This window comes from Nelusetta ayraudi, unplaced genomic scaffold (genome assembly GCF_046127955.1).
Source record: "Nelusetta ayraudi isolate G7.1 ecotype Tasmania unplaced genomic scaffold, CSIRO-AGI_Nayr_v1 ptg000009l, whole genome shotgun sequence".
Lineage (NCBI taxonomy): Eukaryota > Metazoa > Chordata > Actinopteri > Tetraodontiformes > Monacanthidae > Nelusetta > Nelusetta ayraudi.
Window position 1 is genome coordinate 1,386,148 of NW_027466059.1, and position 21,391 is coordinate 1,407,538.

General features: G+C 41.1%; 4 protein-coding genes across 5 annotated transcripts; 3 read left to right on the top strand and 1 right to left on the bottom strand.

The window, feature by feature from the left end:
* The first annotated feature begins 671 nt into the window (after window positions 1-671).
* LOC142883918 (lathosterol oxidase-like) lies at window positions 672-3,342 on the top strand. Its single transcript, XM_076019247.1, has 6 exons — window positions 672-936; window positions 1,349-1,566; window positions 1,755-1,887; window positions 1,969-2,069; window positions 2,751-2,879; window positions 3,060-3,342. Exons 2-6 carry the CDS (start codon window positions 1,357-1,359, stop codon window positions 3,327-3,329), a joined length of 843 nt encoding a protein of 280 aa, XP_075875362.1. The 5' UTR covers window positions 672-936; window positions 1,349-1,356; the 3' UTR covers window positions 3,330-3,342.
* Window positions 3,343-6,441: 3,099 nt separating this feature from the next.
* On the top strand, window positions 6,442-7,517 carry LOC142883924 (metallothionein B). The gene is made up of 3 exons (XM_076019252.1): window positions 6,442-6,596; window positions 6,708-6,773; window positions 7,082-7,517. Exons 1-3 carry the CDS (start codon window positions 6,572-6,574, stop codon window positions 7,171-7,173), a joined length of 183 nt encoding a protein of 60 aa, XP_075875367.1. The 5' UTR covers window positions 6,442-6,571; the 3' UTR covers window positions 7,174-7,517.
* Window positions 7,518-7,852: 335 nt separating this feature from the next.
* On the bottom strand, window positions 7,853-8,858 carry anapc13 (anaphase promoting complex subunit 13). The gene is made up of 2 exons (XM_076019250.1): window positions 8,601-8,858; window positions 7,853-8,441 (listed from the first exon to the last, which is right to left on the bottom strand). The coding sequence occupies exons 1-2, from the start codon at window positions 8,700-8,702 to the stop codon at window positions 8,316-8,318; spliced, it is 228 nt and encodes a 75-aa protein (XP_075875365.1). The 5' UTR covers window positions 8,703-8,858; the 3' UTR covers window positions 7,853-8,315.
* A 2,305-nt stretch (window positions 8,859-11,163) lies between these two features.
* On the top strand, window positions 11,164-21,236 carry rspry1 (ring finger and SPRY domain containing 1). 2 transcript variants are annotated; one of them, XM_076019240.1, is made up of 15 exons: window positions 11,164-11,321; window positions 11,960-12,566; window positions 13,152-13,204; window positions 15,542-15,654; window positions 15,831-15,957; window positions 16,309-16,367; window positions 16,916-16,982; window positions 17,327-17,458; window positions 17,595-17,710; window positions 17,845-17,988; window positions 18,085-18,196; window positions 18,372-18,474; window positions 18,593-18,745; window positions 19,172-19,276; window positions 19,900-21,236. In XM_076019240.1, the coding sequence occupies exons 2-15, from the start codon at window positions 12,169-12,171 to the stop codon at window positions 19,994-19,996; spliced, it is 1,779 nt and encodes a 592-aa protein (XP_075875355.1). In that variant the 5' UTR covers window positions 11,164-11,321; window positions 11,960-12,168; the 3' UTR covers window positions 19,997-21,236. The 2 variants fall into 2 exon arrangements, with proteins under 2 accessions (XP_075875355.1, XP_075875356.1); XM_076019241.1 differs by having other exon boundaries at window positions 11,164-11,313.
* The last annotated feature ends 155 nt before the right edge of the window (window positions 21,237-21,391 follow it).

Consider the following 21,391-nt stretch of genomic DNA (forward strand, 5'->3'; position numbering starts at 1 on the left):
GAGAAATTCCCCTGTGTGCTTTTGGTTAGGTCTGTCTTTTGGTTAGGTCTGTCTTGTGATTTAATTAGCTTATTGTATTTTTTTTCTATTTATATTTGTGACTGTGCATTAATGCATAGTATTCTTTTTCTTGTTTTAAATAAATAAATACATGCATAAATAAATAAATACATAAGGAAAAAAAAAAAATCAAATAAACTGGTATAATTGTTGAGATTCACCACATGACAAGCCCCCGCCCCCTTTTTGCACTCGACACTTGCTTCCTTGTAATTATGCACAAAGGAGTTCACCGAGGTGAGTCATGTGACTGACATGACTCATTCAGAAAAAAAAATTTAGTGCGGAGTGAAAATTTTTAGAAGGTACTGGAAAACTGAAAAGCACTGGCCTGGCATCATGTGAAACTGCGCACAAGTTGTTCACATTAACTAAGCGAGGGCAAGCAAAGTTCAGCAGGAACATGATCCAAAAGCACAGCATGGGACGGGGAACATGCTCTAAAAAAAGATCACAGCCTTTCCCTTGCATGAGAGATTAAAATTTAGGGTTATTGGAGGGCATAAGAAAAATGTATATGCTGGAATGGGACTAGTGAAAAATCAGTAGAAGTTTATGTAAAAAAACAACTTGTTGACGTTTGTTTATTTACAATTGGATATTGTAATGCCTCGTTCATTTTATATTGAAGTGTCATTTCATGGGTTCAAACACATACGTTTTTGTTTTTAAGTCTGTGTAAAAAGATATTTTTGACAAACCTTTTAAAAAGACTGATCTGATTGGAAGATGCCTACTGACACTAAGCTTGTAATTTGATGAGCGAGTCGACCGCAGATACAGACTCGTCTGTCCCTGGATACACCCCTGCTTGGAAGGAATACAGTTTCCAAGAGGAACCACACGTTCAGACGTCTGACCCAGGAACTAAAGCAGGTCAGCCATGCAGCAATTACCAATTCAACAATTACCTTTTTTTTTTCCAACACCAGACGATCAATATTTATACATACATACATATATGGTGTTTGGTAGCAGTTAATGCTGGCCTTGCGCTGACAAGTACAAATGCATGTTATGTCTTTCTTTCACCACTTTTTAAAAAAAAAAAAAAAAAAAACCTTTTGAGTTGCAAGTCATGTAAATATTAATATACATAACCATGCGGACTGCATTTACGATTCTTGGGAATGATATTTTTGCTATGTCATGACACAACGGAATCTAATCCAAATTTGTTATCTGACTTTGTTGTTTACAGTTTTCTTCCTGTTGCATGGGCGCTGAATTATTACTATCTAGATTAGGCGTTCATTGACAAGATTGTGCCTATGTGTCCCTCTCACAGACTGAGCCATGGATCATGTGTTGCACTTTGCAGACAGCCATATCTTCACTCCGTATGTTTACCCAGCCTCGTGGCCCGAACATGAGGCCACGCGTCAGATCCTTAGCCTGTGGTTGGTGACCACCCTTGGAGCGCAGCTGATTTACCTGGGCTTTGGGACTCTTAGTTTCTATTGTGTCTTTGATCACAAACTCATGAAACATCGTCACTTTGTTAAAGTATGTTGAAGAGAGGCAGCAGGGATATGTTTGTAGATCAATTAAATTCATTATTAATAATGTTATGATGACTATTATATTGTCGTTATTTTTTCATAACGACCCATCGTAATTGAAATAAGAATTATTAATTTTAACTGTGACTTTTAAAAACTATTTCAGATAACATCCTTGTGTGTCTGATCCAGAACCAGGTCAGAAAGGAGATTCAACTTGGAATCACATCTATTTTCTGGATGAGCTTTCCCACAGTGGCACTTTTCTTTTGGGAGGTCAGGGGTTGCAGCAAACTGTATGACAACATCACTGAAACGTTGAATGGTGGGTTGACGCAAAACCGAAACAAAAGTTGCAAGTTCCAAAAAAAAAAAAAAGCTCTAGCCAAATCTAATGTCATTTCAGACTGGCCTGCCCTCTTCCTGAGCGTTGCTGGTTTTTTGTTCTTCACCGACATGTGCATCTATTGGATACATCGAGTAATGCATCATCCAAAGATTTACAAGGTGAGCTTGATCTTTAAAAAACAACAACAACACCTGGTAATCCTCTTTACCAGTAAATGACAATACAAGCAGCTATCTGGTCAAATGTGTCCTGCATTTAACTCAGTGGTCACCAACCTTTTGGCACTGAGAGCTACCTCATGGGTCCTGAGCCATATGAAGGGCTACCAGTTTGCTAGATTCTCCAGAAATAACAAACTCACTGAGTTATATATTATTATCAATGATACTTATCTATGTGAAGACACTTATCAAGCTCATGAGTTCTCAATAATTATCAAAAATGACTGAACAATTTTAGACGCAGCTCAACGAGCTGTGCAATTTTTCGAACGGGTCTGCGGGCTACTCATTAGGTCCTTGGGGGCTACCTGGTGCCCGCGGGCACCACGTTGGTGACTCCTGATTTAACTCCTTCAGAATTAAGTTTATAATTTGTTTATTTGTAATTGGAGTAAGTGACATGAAGAGTCAACTTCCCTGAGCTGAACAACTCAGAAGATAGTAACAGTGGTTAGGTAATTGTGGTGATTATTCTTTGGACTCGTCCTTTTTGGATAAAATCGCTGTGGATGTTTGTTGAGTAAGATTTCTTGCAACCTACTCCAGAGCTTTGTGTGCCTTGTTAACCCATTTTATACCTGTCCTATTCCTAACACCTCTGTGTTTATCTGCCCACAGTACTTACATAAACAACACCATATATTCAAAATTCCAACACCCTTTGCCAGCCACGCCTTCCACCCACTCGACGGCTTCCTGCAAAGCTTACCATATCACCTCTACCCTTTCATATTTCCATTAAACAAGGTACTTGACCACCAAACTTGATTTACCGGTACTCGACATGAAGGGGGTTACAGAATTAGTTATTTAAAACTGTTTTTTTTTTTCATTGTTTTTTGGGGGGTAAATACAGTGCTGAATTCAACACTGTTATTGTGTTTGATTATTGTAAGATGTATAAACAGTATTTTATTCACATTACAGATGGCCTACCTCTCACTTTTTGTCTTTGTCAATATCTGGACTATTTCAATACATGATGGAGACTACCGCATCCCCAGCCCTCTGACATTTCTCATCAATGGTGCTGCACACCACGTGGACCACCACCTCTTCTTCAACTACAACTATGGACAATACTTTACACTATGGGATCATCTAGGAGGCTCCTACAGATACCCTTCCGCCCTGCTGGGGAAGGGCCCACATGATGACGTTCGTAAGCTCATGACAAAGGCTGGACAAGCGCAGTAAAGGTCGATTCAGTTTTGACCCAAATGTTGGTTGTAAAGATTTGTGAGTCTAGAATTTGTTTTCAACCTAAACCGGAAAGTGAATGTGAAAAACAACAGCAGTAGTTTTCACTATGCAGCTGTTGTAGACGTCCTAACGTTGATTCACTGATATTCTGATATCTGTGCACTCTACATTTTGCTAAAGATAAAACAAATTCATAAGAAAATTCATTCATTGAGGATGAAAGTGGTTCGCTAAGTCTTTAAAGAAAGGGACTCAGACACGGAAACACAAGGCTTGAGTTTGAATCCCTGTTTGGTTGGCCTCCCTTTGTTTGTAAGGTGCAGGCAGATTAGATTGAATACTTAAAATGACTTTTAGTAAAGTTGAAGATTCTACACACTGATTCGGGCACAAACTGATTGTACTGATTATTTTGCTGTACAAGAAAATATGTTTTTTTTCCGTTGAGTATCTTATTATTATCACCATATTAATCTGTTAGTACATAACAAATCATCCTTCTCCAAATGTTATGCTTTTAGTAAAATAAAATACAATTTCTGACGAGTCCATATATAGACAGGCTTATTATAAAACAGTATGGAAGACCCTGTTGTTGCTCCTACAGCTTTCATGACAAAGCCCAGATGGCTGCTTCTACGCTACAGGCTGCTGCTTATTCAGGACATATCTGGTCACATGGAAGAAAAACTCTCAGAGCAAATTTATTACGTAATACAGAATGTACATTTGTATGCACTATCACACAAGGCCAAGAACCATGTCAGCATCAGCAAAAATGATGCTCCTTAATAGGAAAGGAAATATTGAAAAAATAATATGAATAATATTACAATAACTGTAATAATATTATTATGTTGAAATCATGTAATCCAAACTGTAAAATAAAGTTTCAATTTTCAAAATACATGTGCCCTTAATGCATTATGTATCAATTTAAATGATTAATGGTGTCTCTAAGCTATTTTCAGGAATTTCCATTCACAAGAAGAAAAGGGAAGATATTGAAACGTTATTAATTCCCCATTTAAATTAGGAATGTTTACTTTGCCACAGAGAGTCAGTTGAAAGCCAAGTTGACAGGTAGAAGGTGAAACAGGACCCCCAACATTTTAAAAATAGATCAGTAATCAATCAAGGAGTCTATTCCTTTTAATCACAAAAATCCAAATGTTTCCAATCAAACCCACTTTCATGTTAATATAATGTAACAAAGGCGTTCATTGACAAGATTGTGCCTATGTGTCCCTCTCACAGACTGAGCCATGGATCATGTGTTGCACTTTGCAGACAGCCATATCTTCACTCCGTATGTTTACCCAGTCTCGTGGCCCTTTGTTCCAAGTCTCTGATTACTGATTGCAACAGGAAACAAGTCCTTATTTGGCAGGGAGCCAAATGATCCGTCATTGGTTCCAGCGTGACCTGTTGAAATAATACGGTGCAAGACATGCCTGAGGTCACAGGTTCCTCTCCCCCGTGCCTCCTATGGATCATGAGTTCTCCCCCCTGTAAATGACCGGGTTATAAAGTTTTATGGTGGTCGCAAAGTCAGTTAGCTCTCTGTCCATCGTCTTGTCCCCCAGGGTCACCAGTTTGTGAGGAATGTGCCTCCCACTGTTTCTTCTTGAGCTCCCTGCGTGACTCCAGCAACAATGCCTTTTCCTATGAGTAGGTCAGCCAATGATCTAAACAGTTTATATTAATAATCATATTATTACAAACAAACATCTAAACTAATTATATTAATCAACACAAACATCTAAACTACAAATACTAATAACCACAACTAAACATAATAATATCATCAGTATCATGTATATATTTGTAATATATAACAATGTAATATATCATAATCTGTGTGACTTGAGCAGTGATTTTCATTGTTATCTTCCACTTTTGTTGGTGAAAATTTTGCACTCCGTTCTACACTTTCATCACTTTAAGGCCGTTGTGTCACACAAGTATGTACACATTGCACACACTACCATGGATGTGCTGGGAAGGACGCAGTCAGTGGCGAGTGCAAAAGAGGACACTGGTGCCTTCAGGCTCTCATCGTAACTTGAAAGAGGAGAACGAGATGTATGAGTGCAAGCACTCCCATTGGACATGAATGTTTTAAAAATGCTTGTGTACACCAAAATTAAAACACACAGGCAAACGTTATTGCAGTAACTAAAAATATTATGTTAAGTGTTCAAGAAGTGGGATTACTTTCCTTGACTGTTTACAGTAAGAAAACAAAGTTCTTTTACTTCAGTAACAAGCCTGATCCATTTAACTATGTCTTCAGACATATCAGTTTTAGTGGGTTGTATTTTTTCTTTGTTGACTTTGACATTTGATCAAAACAAAATATAAAAGGCCAGCTTTTCCTGCGCACGAACGGCGAAGTGAAAAAAATCCGACTGCACGTGGTTCTTAAACGCAGCACCGGTTACAATGACATGCTTGTTTACTGACGGTTTTGCTCCCAAGCGCTCTGTGAAGCAGCCGGGTGCAGGACGGCGGGAGTGAGCGCAACAACCGGAAGTGGTGGTGCCGTGTGCATAGGCACCAAAACATTACCGAATAATTGCTGTTTACCAGTTCGTGAGACGTGTGTAAAAAAACAAAAACAAAAAACAACAAAAAACGTATATAATAGTATAGACACATTTCAAAGAAGAGTTTGCTTCATTGGAGACATAAAGTCTACATGCACTTTCCGGCCACCCTAGTAAACACCACCATGAACAACTTTGGCAGGTGCCATGTCACTTATTTAAAATATATATTAATATTTATGTATTCAAAGTCTTTCAGTGACGCCCTAATGAGGATACCAATGAAGTGGGAATCTGCTGAGTCCTTATAACCCGCTTTCTTTAGTACAGCATGACATTATGTTTCCGAGTGAACACGTCAGTTTTTCCCAGTCAGTTCCCAAAAGATGAACAATTAGGCGTTGTGGCCTTACGTAACATCTTCCTGGGAATGTCTGCACTCCTACGTCTGGGTGGTCATCCGGCACATCATCGTGTGCACAACCCTCTTGTTTCGTGTCTGTAATCATTCACTACTGGCCGGTGTGCAGCGTGACATGCGCGTTTTGCACCCGGTCCTGATTTTCCCGAGACGCTATAAAACAGCCGCCCCTTTCCCTGTCAGCCACAACACAGATCCATCCTGAGAAGCGAGAGGACTTCGTCTGACCTTGAAAGGAACGAGTAGCTACTATCCGCTGAGAAACCATGGACCCCTGCGACTGCGCTAAGAGTGAGTAGCACCGCTGTCTCAGCTTACTGCTTCATAAATTGTCTCGTCTGGTCTAATGTAGCGTTGGCAAATGAAAACGAAACTGATCCTGTCTTGTGGATGTGCATTTAGGTGGAACCTGCAACTGCGCAGGATCCTGCACCTGCAAAAACTGCTCCTGCACATCCTGCAAGAAGAGTAGGTGTCTTTTGTTGAATATCGTCCCCTTGTTGATTATATTCAGAATAACTCGTTTTGCTAACAAATGTGCAATATGCAACGCCAGTGGTTGACTATGGTTGTTTTGTTTTTGTTTTTTTTAAATATATATTTATGGGTGGGGGGGCATACACTGAATTATGAATGGACGGTAGCTTTCCAGAGAGCTTTCACATTATTGACATAAAATACTTAAACCCATATAACCATGTCAACCGTAAATGTCTGTAGAAGCGACATTGCATCCTTTCAATGACGTAACCACGTCCTCCACATTGTCATTGCAGGCTGTTGCTCATGCTGCCCATCTGGCTGCAGCAAGTGCGCCTCTGGCTGCGTGTGCAAAGGGAAGACATGTGACACCAGCTGCTGTCAGTGAGGAGTCTGCAGCATCAGCACCCTACGTCTTCATAATGTTACTTTGTGTTTGTAATCCTTTCCAAGTTGTTGTCTGAAAATGAGTTTTGTATTTGTCGCCACTTATAATTAAAAATGATTTCACTGTAAATATGTTGTCTTGATGCAATATGTTATGGTATATCATAGAGTGCACATTAGGGTTACTTGGCAACTCAAAATTGTACATAGTAATGAGTGCCGATGTAGGATAATCTTGTGAAAATCTTGTCCAAATTGTACGTTGCCCAAAGTTAGTGCCCCTATGACCCTGAGTGCAAGAGAAGTGGTATCATAAAATGGACGGCATTGCAGTGTAATAAGATGGATGGTATTATGTTTTACTCTGTGGTCATGGCTGGGGAAAAACAAGTTGCATAAATGATATTTCAAAGGTCAACTCATGTCTGGCTTGAGCACAAATGAACATTGCAAAAGATTTTGCCAGATGTGCCAGACCTGAGCTGGGCAAATATATGGGAACTTTAGTATAAATATAATAAATAAATTGTCACTAAAATTTTATGCATAAAAGCTCATAGCATTGAGTTCTTCATGTTCAGACGCAGCACTGGGTAGTGTTGATAGCAAAGTTTTACAGTAGCACAGTGATGAAGGGTATAAAAACCCATTGTTTTTTTTGTTTTAAAAAAAAAGAAAAAAAAAAGCCTTAAACACATGTGACTATTTCAGCACATCAATAGCATTTGTCATAATTACTTTATTTTGAAATATTTTAGATTGCAATCTGGACTCTTAAGTAAAAAATATATATACAAAGTGGATTTCAACATAGATCTGAAGGTTTACTTTACAATTTAGTCGTTAGCTGTTTCAGTGTCCAGACTGTTGCAAAATGTTATGTATTTGTTCATCCAATAGAATCAGTGAAACCTCATGCATGTTTACATTATTAAATGTGATATTTTCTGATTATCATAAACATGCCCGCCAAGAAAAACAATATACCTATGCAATTCATTAAAAAACAAACAAAAAAACCCCCTGCTTTCTCAGAAACCCCCACCACCCTAAAATAACATGCAATGGTAAAATATGCCAATGTGGCACCAGCTTTTCTCCCTTTCTAATTTTGACCCAAAAGTCCAGTTCCAGGTGAGCCTTCTAGCTGCCAGAACTTGGTGTGTTTTCATGCAGGCTCTGCAGCGCCAGATCTGTCCACTTCATCTCCTGCTCTTTCACAGACTCTGTTGATCCTCCGTTGTCCTGCTCAGCCTCGGGCAGTTCACTCTGATAGGAAAAACGGTGACACAAAAAAGCTCGTCAATGAAAACTGCTGAATGAACACATAACTCAATACACTCTAGTCTATCTGCCACTCCTACCTTTATCTACTGCACTTCAATCTCCTTTTCTATTTCTATTCTACTTTTCGTTTTAATTACTTACCAGAGGGATGGTAACGTCCTCGTAGGGCAGCCTGTCTTCCCTCCAGGCATCATCTGTCAGGTCCAAGACTCTTCCGTCTCTTTGAATTTCGCTGTCCATCATCGAAGAAAACCTCAAATTAAAGAATGCACTTCTGATATTTCAGCAAATAAATCAGTTGCACTGTGGTTATCTGATAACACTGTTTAAGAGAGCCTTGGCGACAAAACCAAACGATCAACTCGATTACGGCAGGCGCGGTAATTGTACGTCATTAAATGACGCGAGAAGATGAGGCAAAACGATGCCTTCAGGTACGATAAGCGAATGTAGTACGCCGCGAACGTGACACATAAACAGTATTATCTTTGTTAAAAGTGAGGTTATGCTTCAATGGTATATGGGAGTAAAACAGTGAGATTGAGAATTTAAATATCAACGTAGGTACTATGATAGGAAACAAACGCTTACAGACGTATATACTTTGTAGTCGTGGCAATACTGGTGAATTCGAATTTTAATGAACGCAACTCGCAGTGTTTTGGCTCCTCCAAGGTAACCAGTCTACCTCGTCACCGAATCTGTTTCGGTCAATTCAAGCATAAAGTACGTCTTTCATTTATTTATGTATTTATTTATCTATTTGTGTGTACGAAGTTGAACATTTTTCATCAGACTACCCTTCTGGTTTTGAATAAGAGAGCCGACTTTTTGGCGATCTTCAATGAGGTAACTTTGGTCCTATTTTAGCCACAATAAAATATTACACTTGTTGAGCGCTTGGTATCCTTAATATTTTTCAGAGGTATACAAAACAATCTTGTTAAAAAAATAAAATAAAATTAAATAAAAAAAATAAATAAAATATATATATATATTTATTTTTTTTAAATACACTCTGTAGCTATGTTATGAGAGGAAAAAAGACAAATCAAAAAATGTGAGTATTGCCTGCTGCTCCTGCTCTATAACACAGGGCACCATATCTATTACTTAAATGTGTTCCATAAGGCCATTACTATATTTTATACAATCAAAGATCATCAAAGGTTCCGCTAAAAGCTTTTGGAATGGGTTCCTCTTTAATGCATAGCCTTTCATGTGACTTTCATCTTGATTTTTCCAAGAAGGTTGAGCTCTTTGTTCTGTCTTTGTGATTTGTTTCACCTTAACTAATTATTCTCTATTAGGATTGAATGATGTCAGCCCCTAAAGAGGAGCAAAGTGAAAAAGAAACAAAAGGATGTTTGGACCCTGGAAACCCAGTTTTTACCTGCCAGAAGGCTCCTGCAGTTCAGGATGTGAAGACAACTCCATGGGCGAGGCCTCAGAATCTACTGTACAGGACTACTTCTGATGACTACGGCCGTCGCCCTCCAAATGCAGCGACTGCACCAGTATCATACCACCCAAGGTCACAGAAATTCACCAAAAGCCTGGGGATCAGCGGAATGTACCGCAACAATTCCTTTAATACAGCTGTGGATCGGAGCAGAGTGGTCGACGCCCCCAATTTACAGCACACTAACTGAATGCATTAAGCAGATCAACATTGTCTTTTTTTGCACCGGGTATGTAGATTCATTATCTATGGCTGTAATTTATCATTTTTGAAAGCAGGGTTTGGAAAATATAATGTTGTTATGATCTGTTGTGACTCCGCCCATTGTGGATGATTTTATCTAATTTTGTATATGTGTGTGTACGATCAGACAAGAGTGAACGAGTGAGCCACCAAAATGACTAATCTTTCAAAGGCTGCACCCTGACACATGGACCTGAGCCCACAGTGGAGTCAACCCACCCACAATTTCCCCTACTCTACTCTCCACCTACCTCTTAAAAGTGATCATTTAAAATAATAATAAAAAGATGAATTGCAAATATACTGTTCTAATGAATAAAAGTAGAGTATTTTTTTAAAGTATCAAATCATGTCTCTCTCTGGTGACCATACAAATGCAACACATTTTGGAAATTGTTTTTTAAAAACAGTATTTATTATAATACACAATCGAAACTTCATGGGTGTTTTGGGTGAAATTGTGCAAATCCAAAATTAAAAAGGGTTCGAAAGGAGAACAATATGCATGTAAATTATAGGTACATATATATTTTATATTAATGTTGTGACATCTTATGATTGAGTTGAAAAGACTAACTTCAGAGGAAACTTATATTATTTGTACTGTAATAGTCACTTGAAGTCACTAGTGCTGGTATTTAAAAGTGCTGGTGATTGTGCTACAGTCTCACGTACTTTATTATTATTATTATTATTATTATTATTATTATTATTATTATTATTATTATTATTATTATTATATCTATGCTTGCTTTATTCTGGAGTTACAGATGTGTAATGTGGAGGTCGCTGAAAAACAACGTGTTCCAATACAATTTACAAGGCCTGAACGTCTTCATAAAGAAAATTAGCGGATAATATATTTAAGATTATTCGGGCCACTCAGGTCCGAGCTATATATTCAACAGATTTCCTCCCTCCTCCCCCAGCCGCGCCTCCGCAGCCACAGCTGATGGCCAGTCTACCCAATGATGCTACGGAACTTAGCAAACAGCTAGCGGCGTAGCGGCGTTAATGTGTGTGTGAGGTGTTGGCTACCAGTCATATGCTCTTTTAGACTGCCACGGAAGTATTTCTCCGGCGTTGAAGCGGGTCATCGTTACTCACCTTCAAAAATTAGCGACATCTGGGACAGCGCGTTGTTGAATGGTACACACGTAAGCAAACTTGTGTTGTTTGACGTGAAATCAGAGGAGTGCCCCGGCTATCCGGCTAACAGCTAGCCGTTTAGCGAAACAACGTTGCTTACTAGCGCTCCGTCATTTGTTATTATTCCGGTCTGGCTCTTCTGCTCTCACATTCAGCCGATTTATCACTATTTACGCGAGTACGTTGCCCCTGATGGCACATTTAAGCGATTAATTGGATTGACATTGTTTTGTAATATTCGGTTGCATGTTGAACAGCTAATGTTATAGTGCTTGTGTAGTGAGTAGCTAGCTTTTAGCCAGCTGTTGTTTCCCAACAACAATTTCCCAATAAGTTTGTTCGTATGAATCTCATTTGAACTTGCCGTGACAGTCACGACAGTTGACCGCCGCTAGACATCGTCATGTACTACTTTACTTAGAGTGGGCGCCAAGCTATTTCTCCCCCTGCTTTTTCGTCTCTTTCTACTACTCACGTTCGTCTTGACTTACCGGTAACAATTATCCCCTGGGTGTGCCCCCCTATTTGTTTTGATTTTTGGTGATGCCTTAGTAAATAATATCTTCGAGGCTAATTTCTGTCGCGTAATTAGATTTAATTCTGGACAAAGGTTTAACTTTTTGCTTTTGCTTGTTTCTTTCCACAGTTTTGTGAGCCTTTGATGTCACTAGACCAGAGCCTGGGATCGTCTGTGATGTTCACAGCTGTTCTTGTGTGGACCTGATTTTTCACGTATGGTCTATACGTTATTCCAACAAACCCCAAGGCTCTTTGTGGCAACAGTATGAATATATTTGCCGATCACACCCAACCCACTGGGATAACAATCCCCAAGATCCAAGATCTTCAAATGATATGATAGTAGCCGCCTGGATCACTTTCTGTGCCTGCAGGAGCCTTGCGCAGGTTCTGCTCTATTTTTCCACCTTAAACTCCCTCCCACCATCTTGGGAGACCCTTGTGTCTGTGGTCTCCAGCGCTGGAACCATGGGAAACAGCTGTGTGTGCAGAGAGGATAGTGATTTGGAAGATCATCATCATGGCTCGTCGAGGGCAGCCAGAGGACAAGCCAGGCGGGTGGATCACGGTACGGGGGTAGGCGTCGACGCTGGGGAGACTCGGAGCAGTCGACCCAGAGACCCAGTTAGACCACCTCGCAGAGGACGAGGCCCCCACGAGCCGAGGCGGAAGAAACAGAATGTGGATGGCCTGGTGCTGGACACGTTGGCTGTCATCAGGACACTTGTAGACAAGTAAGTAATGGGCAGCTGCTTACTGAACTTGGCACCGTTGGATATAGATAGAAGTAGTAGAAGTAGAAGTAGAAGTAGGCACATAACCAACAGGGTTCACAATTAAAGCAAGTTTGAGTTTTGAGTGGAAATTAAATTAGTCCCAGCTTCTGTTAGCGTTGTTGTGAAATCTGAGAACTAAGCTGATTTAAGCAAACAGAAAGTAAATCCAGTCTTCTGCTTGGGATAATCCACGACAAGCCAGAGTCAACAGTACCACAGAAACAACATCCATCAAAGTCAGTTTAGGACAATTGCACTTGCTACATTTGCCTCTGCGTAGGACAACCATGCTGTTCATTGCCACTAATTGAATCACAGATGGTGGCAAAAGTAGTTTACTGACCCCGTTTTAGATGCCAGTCACCAAATCAACACAAACATGTGAGATACATTAGCCGGTCAAATCCTTTGACTGAGATGTACCTTGTCTATTCGATGTCAAAATATATTGATTGTCCTCTGATGCATGGCCGCATGCAAATGCAGATAAAGAAGTCATTCTTGTCAATGCTTTGTGTTTCTTTTTTTTCTTTTTTTAAACAGTGACCAAGAACCTCCTTACTCCATGATCACTTTGCATGAGATGGCAGAAACTGGTAAGGAGAAAACTGCTTGCTGTAGCTGGACACTCAAACATCACTCTAGTGTTCTTTTGCACAGTTTGCCTGTCTCCTCTTTTTAGAACCTCAATGTAAATCAATTTTAAGTGTTCATCCGAACACGATTGGCCTTGAGGTTGAGATCGAGCGGTGGGATGCTCGGAGCAAAGTAGTCCTCCAGTTTTATCTTTGTTTGACAACAGTTGGCATCCTTCCATTGCTGCAGTCTTGTGGATAATTTGTTAGAGCGTCATCATCCGCAAGTAATGAAACATAGTGTAAACTGATACAAAAGTTGCATCCCTGAATTGGACTGTGCAGCTAATGCATCAGGATTCTGTTTAAGATGGGAATTAGTCTGACTCTTAGTTCACCATTGAAAAAAAAAAAAAAGTTGTTATCCGCCTCTTGATGCTTTCATTCTGTGTAAGCCGTGTTGTGGATTTACCTTTTCAACTGCCGTGTAGTCCATCCCATGGACCGATCATTCTATTGCAAATATGCCGTCTGATCCCCTTCCGGCTGAGCTTGCCGGCCCGACCTGAGAACTGCTGAGACGGTGATATTCGGTTGCTTTGTGAGCGGCAGAGCGTCACCGTGCTCTCCCCCGTTTGATTTTCGTCTTTGTTCGCGTCGGACACGTATTTCTAGTGGAAAGCACACGCTCCGCTAAGAAAAACACAGTGTCATGATCCCTCGACGTCAAGAGTTCCTCCTAGAATTTCAAGATTCAGCAACAAACTAGACGCCGTCTCGTGTTCCCGTGCCGCAAATATCTATTTTCATCTTCAAGTGCTGCTGTAGGGGTGGGGCATTTATTGTTGGGGTTTCTTTTTTTTCTTTTTTTTTGTCTTTCTGCCCCTTCAGTTGCACGAGATCCCCTGATGATATTATGGGGAGACAGTCCCAGCAAAGTGCTGAGGATCGTTTTCCTTTGCAGTATCTCACACAGCAGGGAACCTTTTCCAGTCCGTCTTTTGAGTATTCCAAACTTGGAATTAAAAAAAAAAAAAAAAAAAGCTAAACCAGCGGTAAATAAGTGACATCAAAAAGAAAAGTATGATAAAAGCTAACAAATCAAGGCAGATAATTAATTAAATGCTTGTTGCTTGATGTCAAATTGAACAAAGCTACTTCTTTTACCTCATTTATCACTGCAATCCATTTTTTTTAATTTTTTTTTTGCATTTGTAGCCCACACTCCTCATGTTTATTTCTCAACATGCAACACCTGACTAAATGTTTGCGTTCTCGGTTTGCCTGTGTGCTCAGCGGCGCACTGTGTTTGTTTAAAGTATACATTGTTTTTTTTTTTTTAAACCACTGAACCAAAAAAGAGAAGAAAAAAAAAATCCAGTGGTTTGCCTTCCGTGCCACCGGGCACATATGGTGAGCTCTCAGCCGAGGCTGTTTGTCTGGCTTCTCGACTGCCTCGTCGAGTGTTTGCTTGCCGATAGTGAAACCTGGAGGCAGCCGAGGTGTCACTCAGTCCGTCGGTTTCGACATGTGCTCGACGTTGAATTATTCATCAGCCGGCCAGCCGGTGCCCTCGCAAGCCACAGGGGGGCCCTTTTAGACTGAGTCATGTAATGGACAGGAAAGATATGGTTTATTTTTTTTTAATGTTGCATATTTGCTTTTAGTGGCATTAATGCTGGCGAATGCGCTTCTGAAAAACAGATTATTAGCACATGTCAGTGTTTCAATGTTGCTGTGTTATATAGCTGCTGATATTTCTGTATGCTCTGTTAATGTTTTTGTCGCTTTTTTTAATCAATCCAAATAGGGATGAAAATTATCGATGAATTCATTAATTGTTCGTTGATTGGCCTTATCAATCCATCAATGATCAATTAATTAGCGGCGATTTTTCTCCTAAGAACCTAAATTTCACAATGAAAAACTTGTAAGGAACACATTATTTAACCCTTAAATAATGTTGAGGGTCCAATGTGACCCATTTTTACAGTAAAAACACCCTAAATATTTATCCTCTGACTTTAAGTTGCCTTCTAATGGGTCACAGTTCAATTTTTTTTATTATTATTTTGTTTTTAAAATTGAAAATTTTAAACAACTTTTAAAAGTTGTTCAAAATCTGTTTAAAAAAATGTTCAATTGCCACAAATCTAATTTAATTGATTAAATTCTTAAATGAAAATTAATCGACAATTGATTAATTAGCATCCCTAACTCTAAATGTTTATTGTGTTAAGTTTTATTGTGTCTCAAATTAATTTTCAATAATCATTGCAACTGCAATTGGATGACTTATACGAGTGAATGATCTTCACGGTTGGCGTTAAACCAGATATTTCTTTTCTTCTTCTTTAGATGATGGTTGGCTGGAAGTTGTCCAATCACTGATTCGAGTGATTCCATTAGACGATCCGCTCGGCCCCGCAGTGATCACCCTGCTATTAGACGAGTGTCCCCTGCCCACTAAGGTGAGAAAACTGCACTGCAAAAAGCACTAATGGCAGCCTTGCGTCAAGGCGCCGCACGCTCTGTATGTTCACCAATGCCTTGTGTTACGTAACAATCTACTATACGGCTCCATTTAGTAGAAATGGTGCACTGTGGACCTTCGTCAGACTAATCCCTTTATCTCTCGTCCCTCCAGGATGCCCTCCAGAAACTGTCCGACATGTTGAGTCTGAGCTCAGCTGTAGCACAACAGGATGCGCTCAGCCCTGCCAAACACAGGAACACCACCGCTGTCCTCGGATGCCTGGCTGAGAAACTGGCCGGTACGCTTGCACGGTGACACTCGCTGCATTTTTAATACATGTAATCCTTCCTGGTACTCTTCACGGCTTGCACACACTTAGCCTGCTTTAAATCACCGCGGGCCAGTCAAAGTATGTGGACTTTGCACTAACTGTGACTTGCCTTAACTGGTCATTGATTGTTAATAAACAAGCGGTCCAGTTTCGAATCGAGACTCAACTTTTTTGGGGGGCAAAAAAAAGTTTTTGCAAACCAGAAGATGTTTTCGTTTTTCCCAGTCATCTAACAAACGACTGATCATACCTGGCAAAGTTATGGAGAGGAAATCTCATATGTCTGAACATTTCACTGAACCGCTTTCTTTCATTAAGGTCCAGCCAGTATTGGGCTGCTGAGCCCCGGAGCCCTGGAATACCTTTTAGAAAGCCTGGTGAGTAAATTCACACAAAGTCTCTTTGTCACTCTGTTAAACTGCTTGCCTGCATTTGGGCGGTCAGGGCTGTGAAAAGACATGTTGCTTTTTGGAAGCCCTCAGAAACAATTTTATTTTCTGTTTTAACAAACTCAACTAACAAAAGCATTGCTTCTTCTCTTTACTTTTAGTCTTTTAGCTTTGCTTTTAGCTACTTTCGCTTTGCATCGACCATTGGGTTCAGCTGAACGTCAGCTCAGAGGCTTCATTCTGTCAGGCAACTGGCATGTTTTCATGTCCCATATTTTCATGCTCATTTTATTAGCAAGTAAATTGTTGAAGCGTGAGTTTCTGTTTACCATCCACTCACATTTCAGAATTCAACAGAAAGGAATCTCATGACATGTTGTTGCTCTACCAGGCCCAAAAAAGAAATCAAATTTAAACAAAAATCATCACATGAAGGACATTTCCCGTAATTCACCTTCAAAAAAAAAAGAAGTGTTTATTTGAAGTTAGCGTTCTGAAAAGAAACCAAAGCTAACAACTGTTTCCTGTCTCTGCAGAGCTCAGAGGCCCACCCCACTGTTATGCTGTTTGCTCTCATCGCTCTGGAGAAGTTCTCCCAAACCAGTAAGTTTACGCTCTGTAATTCTAGTTCACATCTGCCCGGAGTGAACAAGTTGAGAACGAGTGCCTTCTACACAGTGACTGTGAGCGTCAACTGTCAGATTACCATCAACCTGGAAATCCTGCATAGTTCAGTCTTCTCTTTTCAAATGAACCGATTATTTTTCTTATATCCAGACAAATGTGAAAATGTTATTAGATTCTCTCATAATGTTTTCGGCTGACCCTTATCCTCGGTGGTTCTACACACATGCCTTTTTTTAAGACATGCTTCCGCGGAGGTCTGCCACAGCGATACGAAGGTTCGCGTTTTCACAAGCGCACCCTGCGCATCTTCTTGCCCCCAGGTGAAAATAAACTGACAGTGTCCGAGTCGTGCATCAGCAATCGCCTGGGTGTCTTGGAGTCGTGGGCGGAACATTCCGACTACCTCAAGAGGCAGGTTGGATTCTGCGCACAGTGGAGCCTTGACAATCTGTGTGAGTTGAGCCGTTCGGTCGTTCGCCGCTGCGCCGCTTTGCATGCGATGTCACGCTGCAGAGACAGCGGCAGTGTCTCCCTTTGGCCAGAGAGTCACCGTTTAAGAACGAATGCGTCGCTGTGCCTTCTGTGCAGTCTTGAAGGAGGGCCGTCAGTTCACCTACGAGAAAGTCAACCTCGCCAACATCAACGCCATGCTCAACAGCAACGATGTCAGCGAGTACCTGAAGATCTCCCCCACCGGCCTGGAGGTTAGACGGGAGTTTGCTGCCCTTTGGCGGTCGCGCGTGGCGGAAATCTTCACACGCACAACACACAACACACAACACACAACACACAACACACACACACACACACACTCCCCTCTGTTTGTTCCCTCCCTCAGGCCCGCTGCGACGCCTCGTCGTTTGAGAGCGTGCGCTGCACGTTCTGCGTGGATTCGGGCGTCTGGTACTACGAGGTGACGGCCGTCACGTCGGGGGTGATGCAGATCGGATGGGCCACCAAGGACAGCAAGTTCCTCAACCATGTACTCGCTCTCGGAGACTTGAACGTGCAGCATTTCCAACTTCCTGCTCTCCCTTGGATGCATGCTTAGGTGTTGTCGTGTGCGTCTGTGTTGCAGGAGGGTTATGGGATCGGGGACGACGAATACTCGTGCGCGTATGATGGCTGCAGGCAGCTTATCTGGTACAATGCACGCAGTAAACCTCACTCTCATCCCTGCTGGAAGGAGGGTAGGTGGCCCCAGAAGGAACTGCACAATTTCAGATGCCTGTTTTTAAATTGAAGACAGTAAGAGAGGAAATGCAACGTTTTAAACAACGTGTTGTCCGCATAGTGCTTTGTGACTTTTGCAAGCGCTTTCTGCACGTCAGAACTTCACACGGCTGTGTTGTGTCTTCCGTCCAGGGGACGCCATCGGTTTCCTGTTAGACCTCAGCAAGAAGCAGATGATTTTCTACCTGAACGGGCACCAGCTGCCGCCAGAGAAACAGGTCTTCTCTTCAGCCACGTAAGAAGAACCCCCGCAGACGCGCCGTCCTGCGCCAATTTTAGTTCCACTCCAGTTTTCGCCGTGGTTCTCCTTTGCCAGCGTCTTCCTCACCACCTCCCACTCTGCGTCCGCCCAGGTCCGGTTTCTTCGCGGCGGCCAGCTTTATGTCGTACCAGCAGTGCGAGTTTAACTTTGGGGCCAAGCCTTTCCGTCACCCGCCGCCCGTCAAATTTAGCACCTTCAACGACTTTGCTTCGCTCCTCCCCAGTGAAAAAATCATTCTACCCAGGTAAACCTCGAGTCTGATTGGGACAAACGCAATGTCCCGCCAATGTGTTGTCTGTCTGTTGAATTCATCTGTTTACACACAGCAACCAATGCGTAGGTTTGCCACAGCACAAACATGACTCATCCTCAGAAGCCAGCTGTATTTTTGCAACAGACTTGCCTAATAGCATCCTACCTGTAACCCACAGAATGCTGCAGGGTGCATAAAGAAATGCAAACAAGCAAATGTGCTAACTGAACTAGCAACTGAGAAACAAAGAGGGTTTTTATTGTTCTTTTATAGACCATGTATATAGGCCAAGATGGCATTTCCAGACATATTTAAAATATCAATCTATGGGTATAAAAGATACATCTATAGGTAATTGCTGTGCAGACCACAAATATACAGACATCATAACAAACAGATTCTTGTGTGTTTTTTCAGACACCGGCGTCTGGCGTTATTGAAGCAGGTTAGCATCCGAGATAACTGCTGCACACTGTGCTGCGACGTCATGGCCGACACGGAGTTGCGACCCTGTGGACACGGGTATGTATGAGTCTGGATTTGGGATGTTAATAATAAATTAATTATCGATTAATTATTGATTTATAATTTCATTTCATTTCATTTGTCGCAATTAATTGAAAATTTTTTACATGGGTAGTTAATATCATTATAACAGTGTAATAGCAGGAAAGAGCAATTCACGTGTAGATACTGTCATGGTCATAATGTACCTCGAACAAGTTACTTTTAAACTTTAAACTTTAAAAAAAAAAAAAAAAAACAACAGTTGGAATGTGACCAACTACACGTCGACTTAAAGTCAGAGGATAAATGTTTAGGGTGTTTTTATTGTTCTGTTTTACTGTAAAATGGGTCTCATTGGACCCTCAACATTATTTAAGGGTTCTGAAGAAAAATTTTCACTTATCAATTAATCGTTAATCGATCAATAAGGTCAATCAACTAATGATTAATGAATTAATCGATAAGTTTCATCCCTAGTCTGGATCGATTAAACCAGACTTTTTGGTTGTTGTCTTTTGGCGGGGGTCTAAATTGTACACTTTTTTTTTTTTTGTCAGCAGAAGATGGCCAAGTTATCTTTACGATTCCCATCAATACGAGTAAAACCTGTTTTTTTCCCCTCTCTCTCTGCTCTGCAGTGGTATGTGTATGGAGTGTGCCTTACAGTTAGAGACGTGCCCGCTGTGCCGACAGGACATCCAGACTCGCGTCAGACTCATTGCACACGTCTCTTGACACAACTCTTGCCCCTCGTCCGGTCAAAAGACACACACGAGCCTGCAAGCTTCCTCCTCTGCATTTTGTCACCTCCCATCCGGCGGGGCTCTTAGACTGGTGCCGCAGTGCTGCGCGGATACCAGAACTGTGACTTCTGGTAAGGTAAGGTGACGATGGAGAGGTGGACAGAAGAGGGAGAGAGAGAGAGAGAGGAATTGGGATCGCAATCAGATCCGCGGGATCTTTCTGTCCCTCGTTTATCAGCTTCTCTTTTGCGTACTTCTGACAACTCAACTGCAGAAGCTGGGCCAAGAGTCAGCGACGTTCTTTCAAGCGTGTTTTTGGGAGGAAAGCCGAAGCGTTGACCAGATCGTAAGACGGAACCTCTTACTGTACCCTTTGCTTCCAGGCTAGAGGCTTCTATTAATCCAGTCACCTTCATTCATACATAGTCTCCGATCTGAAAGGGCTGTGTAGCAGAAAAGAAAACAGCCACTTACAAGTACAGTGTTAAACCTAAGGTACAAATAAATTTGAGACCTGTCTCAATTCCATGTTTTTTGAAGGGGGGTGGGGGGTATATATTGATGCCAATTACGGTGTTCTTGAGGTAGCATTGACTTTCACCTTGTGTACCAACATCAATGTGATCAGTTTGCTGCCGGAGAGCATAAAGATGCAGGATTAATTCTAGGTCGTGATTTGGTTTACACGAGTAAAATTGCGAAATCACTCAAAGACGGTGAACATTAATGACATAATTAATACTTGAATCTGTAAGAGTTCTGATTTATTTTTTCAGCACGACTGACTTTTGCTGCTTTGTTGTGCTTTTTGTCTTTGCCCAGTTGTTGATCTGTCGTCAGTCATGTATGTAACAACCGGAACAATAAATGCACAGGGAGTGTTAATCTGTAGATAAAACCACATGTTTTTTTGTGTCTCCAAATCAGTGCACGGGTGTAAAGGAGCCAAATGACAGGGTTGTATCAAATTGAATCGTCACGGAAACCTTTTGAATTTATCTGGAAATTGATCGACTGGTGCTATCATCTCTTTTATGCAGCTCCTCCGTGAGTTGGGGCGCACACACTGACGTCTTAATTTTTGTTTTTTTTTGTCGTGTGTGTTTATCAAGAGGCTCGAGATCCGACTTAATGTCTTATTGTACATGATAGTGAACGTCTGTGTATCAACCTGGCTGTGAGGCACAGCAGGGTTTCATTGACTGATCAGTAAATCGTTGAAAAACTTGAAATGTTCAAGTGGACTGTTTTTTTTTTTTGATTTTGTTTTTTCCCCCCCAAGTGATAGGTAATTATGCCAAGATCACTTTTATGGTGTTGACATTGAATCTGACTTGCCAGTCAAATATATTAAATCCAGCTTAAAAGTATCTACGGCAGAACGGGA

Coding starts and splice junctions, on each gene's coding strand:
- LOC142883918 (XM_076019247.1), top strand. CDS start 1,357: ATGGATCATGTGTTGCACTTTGCAGACAGCCATATCTTCACTCCGTAT. Junction 1,567..1,754: donor AACATCGTCACTTTGTTAAA/GTATGTTGAAGA, acceptor TGTCTGATCCAG/AACCAGGTCAGAAAGGAGAT. Junction 2,070..2,750: donor ATCATCCAAAGATTTACAAG/GTGAGCTTGATC, acceptor ATCTGCCCACAG/TACTTACATAAACAACACCA.
- LOC142883924 (XM_076019252.1), top strand. CDS start 6,572: ATGGACCCCTGCGACTGCGCTAAGA. Junction 6,597..6,707: donor CCCCTGCGACTGCGCTAAGA/GTGAGTAGCACC, acceptor ATGTGCATTTAG/GTGGAACCTGCAACTGCGCA. Junction 6,774..7,081: donor CTGCACATCCTGCAAGAAGA/GTAGGTGTCTTT, acceptor TTGTCATTGCAG/GCTGTTGCTCATGCTGCCCA.
- anapc13 (XM_076019250.1), bottom strand. CDS start 8,702: ATGATGGACAGCGAAATTCAAAGAGACGGAAGAGTCTTGGACCTGACA. Junction 8,442..8,600: donor AGGACGTTACCATCCCTCTG/GTAAGTAATTAA, acceptor TTTTCCTATCAG/AGTGAACTGCCCGAGGCTGA.
- rspry1 (XM_076019240.1), top strand. CDS start 12,169: ATGATAGTAGCCGCCTGGATCACTTTCTGTGCCTGCAGGAGCCTTGCG. Junction 13,205..15,541: donor GCATGAGATGGCAGAAACTG/GTAAGGAGAAAA, acceptor CTTCTTCTTTAG/ATGATGGTTGGCTGGAAGTT. Junction 15,655..15,830: donor AGTGTCCCCTGCCCACTAAG/GTGAGAAAACTG, acceptor TCGTCCCTCCAG/GATGCCCTCCAGAAACTGTC.